The 9,282-nt window shown below is 42.6% G+C and overlaps 1 protein-coding gene across 1 annotated transcript in view; it reads left to right on the top strand.

Annotated features, from left to right (window-relative positions):
- The window catches only part of LOC147636105 (uncharacterized), a 31,177-nt gene extending 24,941 nt beyond the window's left edge, over positions 1-6,236 (top strand). The window contains exons 4-5 of the mRNA XM_086802078.1: positions 5,648-5,893; positions 5,982-6,236. Coding sequence (XP_086658204.1) covers positions 5,648-5,893; positions 5,982-6,236 — 501 coding nt within the window. The remainder of the gene's footprint in view (positions 1-5,647; positions 5,894-5,981) is intronic.
- Positions 6,237-9,282: the final 3,046 nt, after the last annotated feature.

The raw sequence follows: 9,282 nt of genomic DNA on the forward strand, positions 1-9,282 counted from the left end.
GTCATGGAGACGAAAGCAGTGTTGCACAAAATGTGCATCATGTGAACGATCATCACTGATATAGAAATGATACTCTCGAATAATGACACGGGTCTCGGGGGTACTCGCTATCCCATCTACATGAGCCTCTGCATGTCGATAGCTAATGTGGACCAAAATAGCAACCTGGTGAGGGAAGCAATACATAAGTTTAGGACACAAAAAATCAATTAAGTAATGAAGCTCAAACATAAAACAAATAGTACAAAATATAACCATTACCTGCTCTGAGAAGTAATACTCAGATTGTATCTCCTGAAAAGGTGTGAAAGTGTAGTTCTCTGCAAAATCAATCACAGAGACGACCACACCAATAGGAAACTCTGCTAGGCATGCTCGGAACTGACGATCCTGCCACTTGGCACAATGACTGTGCCGTATGTAGGGGTAGATCTGCTCCCTAAATGTGGCTGTGAAGTGACAACGTGGTGTATGTTTGTCCACGAGCTGCAACTTCCTGGACTGTCCACCACTCTGGAGCTGGTGTGTCACATACTCATAACGTTGCCATGCCACTATCTCTTGGTCACTTGCATCAAGATCTACCATCTGTAGATGTGCAAGTGAACCACATGATGTGCAATTGCTCTCCACACAAGGCATCCTATGGAACTGGGCATCCTCCGTGCGTGCACACAAAAGAGAGTGGATGAAATCACGTGGACTACGAGGCAACTCTCTATGCCCACTAAGAGAACGGAACACATCATAAAAAAGATTGAACTCAACATGGTAGCGACAACAACATGTGTCACGCTGACGTGAGTACCTCACAAACCAAGGCTTACACCCCTCAAATGACCTTTGCCCAATTTTAAGCTCTGGATACGAAGCTACAAACTGAGAATACAACTCAGTTTGGGACATTTCAAGAAAGCAAGCACCGTGCTCAATGAACACTCCTCTTGTCACTCTCTTACGCAAAGCTTTCTTGAAAACTGGCGATGCACGACAATTCTCATCCCAAAAACTTTCTATCAAGGTTCTAGTGGTTTCATCTAGTAGGCGATCATGCCTAGCTACACGACCACTACTCACCCACATAGCACCAACCTCATTGGCATCTAAACTTTGTCGCCTAATAGACCCAACTCTAAGTGCGTGTGGTGCTATGGAAAGGATGCGAGATGTGGCACTAACCTTACCCTTCATTTGGGAGCTACTTATGGCTGCCACAATAGCCCGTCGAGCAGCCAAAGCGTCCGCAGAGTTCCTCTTCTTGTTAACTATATAGGAATGACGAACACTTTGTAGCACCGCCATGCCAGCTCTCCTCTCTCTTCGACCTCCAATGTCGGAAAGCGCCCTGCAGTTGGCCATGTTGGGCAGATCAATCAAAGCATCAAGCACACATGCCTGTGATGAAGACGTGAGGTCTTTGAAATAGGATTGGAAGATTGCATGGGCACGACGATGTGCCCCTGACTTTGATAGTTCTTTCCTATCCACACGAAGGGCGCCCAAAGGAGGGGGGGTGGGTTCTTGTAGAAGAGAGGACTCAAGAAGGGCGGGTTCTTGTGGATTATCTAAACTAAGGGGTAGTGGGGGGGAAGAGGGCGAAGGGAGAGGAAGTGGAAGAGGAGGAGCAAGGCTTGGATCATCGCCAACGGAAGGTGTTGCTCGTTGACGTGCTCTCCACTCTCTCTTTCTCTCACGAGCTACCCTTCTCCTCTCCTCCTCTTGAACTTGGTGGATGGGGGGGAGTCTAGTCCTATCACGTTTCCGACTCCTACGGCTTTGAGAACCCATTCTCAAGGAAGCTAAGAGAGAAAATATTATAAGGGCTCAATGATGGGATAGTACTACAGATAAGTGTGGGATAGTACTAGAGATGTGTGATTATATAGGAAAAATAGGTTATCCACTTCAAATCTCACTGGATTTCCTATCTAAGATTGATTGGATAACTAAGATAAACATAAAGATATTTAAAGATAAACTATTATCCACTTAAAAATTAATATTATTTATAATATTTATTAACAAGTCTAAATATTTATCATTACCAGATATATAAATATATATAAATATATCTTTAAAGAAATCTTTTATTTTATAATTATATAACTGCTTTTTTTAAATAAAGTATTTTTTTCATATTTTATTCAAAGGTTTATTCTACATAAAAAATTTTCAAGAAATATAAAAATAAAAAATTTATTTTTTTAAAATTAATAATATGATCTTTAATAATATTTTTATTGATCTAATCCCAAAATATAATCCTTTTAAATTAGTGATTTTAAATTCTTTTATTTAATAAGTTATATATATTTTATTATTTAAATTTCTATATTCTATTTCTCTAAATTACTAAATTAACTTTTCCAAAAATATGTTTTTGAAAAAAGAGGGGAGGTGGGAAGGAGATGCCACGTGTCACAAGCGTGCATGACACGTGGCATTCTCTTGACATGTGGCACTATTATGGTTGATGTGGCAATTCCATGATGTGGCATGCCATGTCACCATGTGCGAGGTGGCATGCAAAGGTGGCAAGATGATGTGGCATTAATGATGACTAGGATGATGAGGTGGGGAGTCAACTAGGTTGACCATGTTGACATGGAGGGTGGAGGTGGCAAGCTGAGGTGGCAAGCTGCTTATGTGGATCCTCTCGATGCTCACGTGGACATAAAGTGGCATGCATGTATAAGGTTTGGGCCTACGCAAGCCTCACACATGGAATGAAACCTAAGCTGTGAAGTTTACCAAGCCTAGATTTCCAAACCTAACTAGGATTGGTTTTAGACTTGAAAAGGGGAGAGTGGACACAATATGGGAATTTTCACTTGGGAGGATTGAAAATGGACCTTCCCATACTCAAATCAAGCCAATTTTTTTTTGATAAATTCATGGCAACAAGAGTATTGATCCCATGAGTTTTTAGATTGAAAGATTCAATATTTAATTTTCTAGAATTAAATTACTATTGATTTAATGGGTCTCTGACAGTCATAATAAATTTTCCAAAGTAAATCTACAAAAATCAAACCGTTAGATTTGTAATTTTATCTTATACCCACATTATACTAATCTTTCCCAATCTAATCATCACTAGATCCATACAATTTGAGCATTTTAAATGGTAGATGTGATGGGAGGATAAAATAGTATGTTTTTTAACAATTCTAATATCTTTTAAATAATATAGAAAATAGTAGAACACATCAAAAATTACTCGATAAATCAAGTTAAGCTCTATGTTATTTGTATTTGTGAAATGCAAAGTGGGAACATCGTATGAGTAATAATGTAAAAGTTATAGGCAATTTACTCACATTCACTATACCTGTCTAAACCTAGGACAGGGCCTGTATACAAACTTGGTTCCCAAAGAAAAGGGGATTTGCAATTATTGGATATTCGATCAGATTATAGTTTTAGGTGCCCAACTTTGCATATGATGTTTCATTAGAAGACCTTGAAGTGAAACTCCTTGGCTAACTATGAGAGATTGGCTATTCTTCTTAAAAAAATGCCTGTTTTTCAGCTAAAGCCAAGGGCGCCCACGCCATGAAACTAGATAACCTCATCTTGCAACCACCCACATTGTGACACTGTGATGACTGCTTCAATGCGAATTGCTCGTAGAACGATTTTACGCTCTTCGGCGGGGGAAAGCATGTTGGTCGTCTTCGTAAATCTAGCAAATATCACTAAACACAAAAAAACATAATATCAAACATTACTGAAATCAACATCAAGCAAACGTGAGAGAACAGCAACAAGTGTATCATTACTTATCAATCTTCAAACAAAAATGGAATATCAAATAATTTTAATGAACTCAACATCATCCAATACATCATCAAACGTGAGAGAACAGCAACAAGTGTATCATTACTTATCAATGATCAAACAAAAACAGAATATCAAACAATATTACTGAACTCAACATCATGCAATACATTATCGAACGTGAGACAACCACAACAAGTGCATTATTACTTATGAAGTGTATACATTATCGAACGAGAGAGAGAGAGAGGGGGAGGAAGAGAGAGAGGTGTGACAGATAGAGAGAGAGGAAAAATAAAATGACATTTTTAATAGTCTTGTGAGTTTCTAAAGAGAGAAAAATAATGTTTTGTAATCCTAAAGCACTCCTCATCTACACACCTATCGTGATAGAGAGAGATGTGAAGTGTATCATGAGAGAGAGAGAGAGAGAGTTGTGAAGTGTATCATGAGAGAGAGAGAGAGAGAGAGAGAATTGTGAAGTGTATCATGAGAGAGAGAGAGAGAATTGTGAAGTGTATCATGAGAGAGAGAGAGAGAGAGAGGAGAGGAAGAGAGAGTTGTGACAGATAGAGAGAACAAATATTAGATGACATTTTTAATGTTTTTGTGAGTTCCTAAAGAGGAAAATAATGTACTGTTTTAATTTTTAAGTAAATAGAGGGAGAAAAATGAAATTATTCGGAATTATGTATATTTTAAGAGAAATAAAAAGAAATCCTTATCTATACATCTATCGTGTTGTGAAGTGTATCATGAGAGAGAGAGAAAGAGTTGTGAAGTGTATCATGCGAGAGAGAGAGGGGGGTAGGAAGAGAGATATTCATATTTTTCGAGTTATGAATCACGATATTATAAAATAAAACGTCTAGACAATATGATGTAAACTTTGATCCATGAAATACTCATGCCGCGTTAGCAACCAAGTATCGCATGGATCAAACACAATAAAAACAATACAAGTCAAATCAAACAAATTTGCGACATTTTTTCGACCGCGTTAACGATCATATGCCGTAATATGCAAGCAAATTTACGACATTTTTTCGACCGCATTAACGATCAAATGCCGCAATATGCAAAAAACAATTTATGCACTAGCGGACGACACCAACTTGCCGCGTTAACGAGACGACAAAATGCCGCCCGATTCTATGGGAATACGAATAGAATACGAACATACACTGGCCGCGTTACCGACCATATGTCCGCATTTGACAAAGGGAAGGGCAGGAAAGGTGACATTGCCATAACGATACTATGCTTGCCGCGTTACCGACTAGTACCGCTATTGCGTGCCATACTTACCATAGGACACAGACTAGCCGCGTTACCGACTAAGTGCCCCAGGGTAAGCACCATTCCGAAGAATGGCCTTACACACACACCTGTCGTGTGGCGGACCACCCACATCCTGCCGCACATTGCGACAATGGGCGGCTGCCCGCACGAACACACACCCACACACACATCCCTCGTGTGGCGGACCACCCACATCCTGCCACGTATTGCGACAGTGGGCGGCTGCCCGCACGAACACACCCACATACACACACACACACACACACACACAAGTTTCATTACTTGTGTATGCTGTCCGCAATGAACTCCCAAAGGGCCCCCCGGGCCCATATATATAGGAAATTGTACCCCGCCGGGCTGGATGACGACCCTGCCGGGACCCGCCGGGGTTTTCTTTTCCCCGGCGGGACCGCCGGGTATAGCAAAAGCCCGGCGGGATTTTATCCGGTTACCAGGTCGCTTGCCACCGGCTTTTTTGAGAACATGTTAACATGTTAACACATGTTATTAACAAAAAAAATTTATGATCACGTGAATATAAAATCATTGCACCCCACCTTCACAGGCTCCCTCTGCCTTCGAAGCCACTGCAGCGCCTTCTCACAACTTGTCAGCCATCAGCTGTGCTTCCCTCTTGCTATCACCAGCTCCCTCTGGTCTCTCACCACGCCACATCACCTCAACAGCCGCCAGCCGCACCTCAACCACCCTCTGGCATCCCTCTGTTCGCCCAGTCGTCAGTCAGCTGCGCATCACCTACTCTTCGTCCAAGAAGCCCCCCAGTCTCTACATGACGGCCTTCACTTCCAACGTCGGCTCTCTCTCCGCAAACTGACCCGGGCCCTCCAGCTCTGCAAGGCGGCCACACTACCTCACAACGTCAGCTCTGTCCGCTCCAGAGAGGCCTTCCTGCTGCGCCTAGCCACACACCACCAGTGCTCGCCTTTCCTGTGCCTGTGGGCTGCTACTCACCAAAGAAGCCTCTCCTTTGTGTGTGCCTGCGGCTACGCCCCAGAACCAAAACAAACAAGGCGGTAGCTCTTTTTGTCTACCGCTGCACCTCACCCGCCTCTCCACGCTTTCGCCAACCTTCTGGACTTCGAGCTGGCAAATACGTTGGCAACAAAAATGAGCAGCCAAGTGGCTTTCAATAAGTTGGCCACGTTGTTATCATTTTCATTTTTTTTATTTCTTCTAAGGCCTAGAAGATGGCCATCATCAATGCTTTCCATTTCACACCGATTTAAAGGCAACATTGGCCCCTTCAACCTTTATTTGCTCCCATGCTTCCATGCACACTTGAATACAACTTCGAGTGCCCATTCATTTAAAGGGACGCGTACACACTTCAAGGCCATCGAACCGCTGATACCACCTGCAGAGCTGACCTTACTCCGGACAGGCCTGTAACAATCCCAAAGCCAAACCGTCCACCCTGTACACCTGGCAACGCATTCAAAGCCAAACTCTTCACACATGCCATGCATCCATATATACACAAGCCCAGAATACCTCTCAGGAAAACGCCTGACATCGGGCTCAATCATATGAGATAGAAAGCTAGAAGAACTATCAAGGGATCAAGCTTATGATGTGTTATCGAAGAAACTAAAAGATACTATCATAAAGAAGCAACTGAAGGGTGATGGGTCTTGGGGATCTTCTAAACAAGGTGACTATGGCCTAAAAACAACATGAAATAAGCCCCAATGTATTTATGTGCAAGGTGTCTTTTCTAAAAATGATGATATACAATTTGGTGCTCTCTTTCATAAAGTCCAATGTACTTGTACATAGGCTATTGTAAATGGTTTAGTCATACACCCAAGATGCGAAAACACAAAATAAATGTATAAAGGTTACTACTAGGATTGTGAATTAGACTGTTGATCTTCATAACTACATGTGTGATCAAGTTTCCTGGCTAATACAAGAGAATTCTCCTTTTACAAAATATTAACATAGGCCTTGAAATAGCTTAAAGGGGAATTCAATATGAGTATAATGAGTGTGGTATACAAGTGTGGAAGTAAGCACTATTTTATAATGTGTGCCTACTAGGACTAAGATGAGTATAATTAGTGTGGTATATTTAAGTGTGGAAGTGAGTATCATTTTATGGTTTGTGTCTAAAGGGACTAAGGAGCATTGATTTTTTAGGAGTTTTGTAGTCTATATCTAGACTTCCGTTTCCTCTTCTTTAATTCACATGATAACACTCAAATAAGCCAACCGGCTAGGTTCAATACCCCTTCTATAAATGAAGGTGAAGCCCTTCATATGGTATACCTTTTTCCCCACACAGATGTAACATACCTCTAAGTTTAACCAAGTTTTGATTAAAGACAATCTTAAGTTCTAGATCCTACAGATTTCAATATGAATTCTTGTATGTTTTCAATTGTTTTTGAGTAGCAAAATTTCTAAGTGTTGAAAATTCAGTGAAAAATCAAGTTTGAGGTTTCTATTAGTTAATATACTCAAAGGTAGCCTTTAAGTGTGTTTATGGACATGCAAATCAAAATTGGACAAAAAAATGAAACGTGGCCTATGTTTCGAGTCAACTTTCACATATGGCTGATTTTGGTGATTCTGCCTACTCTAAGTTGTAGACCACACACGTTTTGGTAATTCTGGATATCCACATGACTAGTTTCTAATAACAAAGCATGAATTAGTTATATCTGTTGCAAGTTGCATCCTTAAGGAGCTGATTTGAGAGGCTGGCCAAGTGCAAATAGAACTTCCACAACTTTTGGAAAGTAGACATGGATCCTAATCACTCAAGACATCATTAAATATATCACAGAAGTACAGTAACACTCTTTTTATTATTTTGAGAGAATCTAAGTGGATGTATGGTGTGAGGCAGCTCAAGAAAACAAAAAGGCCACTATAGCTCGCCGACTCACCACCTTCAGAACACTCACAAGCATAAGGGGCACCACCAGCTTCTCTAGCTGGAAAGGAAAAAAATCTCTCTCTCTCTACACCACCCAGAGATACCCAAAGAAAGGCAGTTTCAACAGCTCACATATTTCATTATAAAAGCCTTTTATCTGTCAGCAAGGCTAAGCCACTCACATATCATCAACCCAAAGCCTATTATCCATTTACAAGGGGTGTCCATCACCATATTTTTGTCAAATGACAAGCTTCAATCACTCATCCTCACTCTCTCCTTTATATCACACACTCACAGCAAAAACTCACACACACACTGCCCAGGCTTCTCTTAGTCCTCGCACCAGAGCCTCAAAACAAAATGATCATCTCCCAGCGACTGTCCCTCTACGGTCTCAAACCACTGCGGCTCCCTCCAGCAGCCTGTGCAGCTACGAACACCATCAAGACGGCGGCCTCTTCTTTAATGTGCTGGCCACACCAAGGTCTCCTTCGCACAGCTAGCGGCCCACCCAAACAGCCTCGCCTCTTCTCTCTTTCTCCCTCTGCAGAACACCCTGTCACCTTCACCCACACGGACGCTCTCTCTTCGTTGCTACTCGTCCCAGCTGCTTCAGAACACGGAGGCCTGCTGGCTCACACGCGCTGGCTCTCCTTCTTATGCCTGCAGCAAGCGCTTGCACCCAGTCGACCAAGGCAGTCTTCTCTCTGCCTCCCGCAGCTTCAATCTCTGAGCCAAAGGCGACCCTCAGCTCCCGACTCTGCACTCGCCAGCACCTCTGTCCTTCGCTCTGTGCCTGTGTGGTCACACGCCTCTTTATCACTCCAGCGCTTGCCTACTGAGGTGGTCCAGCCCCTCTCTGCTACACGACCTCTATACACCCAGCGGCCCCAGCTCGCCTCTGGTCTCCCACCTGCAGCGCCTCACGCCCAACCATATGAGGCCCCCACTGTTGCACTGGCAGCCAGTTTTCCCAATCGACTAGCAGCCCAACTTCTCAGTCGTGAGCCCGGCTGTCCTCCACGCCAGCTTATTGCGCTCCTCTCTACCCACAGCTTCAACCTCTTCGGCGACTTTTTCCACCACCTTCTCGAAATGCTGCTGGCCGCCACCATGCTTCTTCCAGACGTTGAGTTGGCGCCTTCTTCAATTCCCACGTGGCCCTTTTACAAGGTGGCCACCTTCTTTAGTATTTTTTATTTTTTTATTTTTTTATTTCTCCAAAAAGCCTCACTAATGGCCACCGTTACAATAGCATCTCCTTCTCCTTGTGCTCCGGGTTATCACATTGCACC

The sequence above is a fragment of the Cibotium barometz genome, chromosome 8 (genome assembly GCF_041138505.1).
Source record: "Cibotium barometz isolate CiBa-2024 chromosome 8, ASM4113850v1, whole genome shotgun sequence".
NCBI classification, from domain to species: Eukaryota; Viridiplantae; Streptophyta; class Polypodiopsida; order Cyatheales; family Cibotiaceae; genus Cibotium; species Cibotium barometz.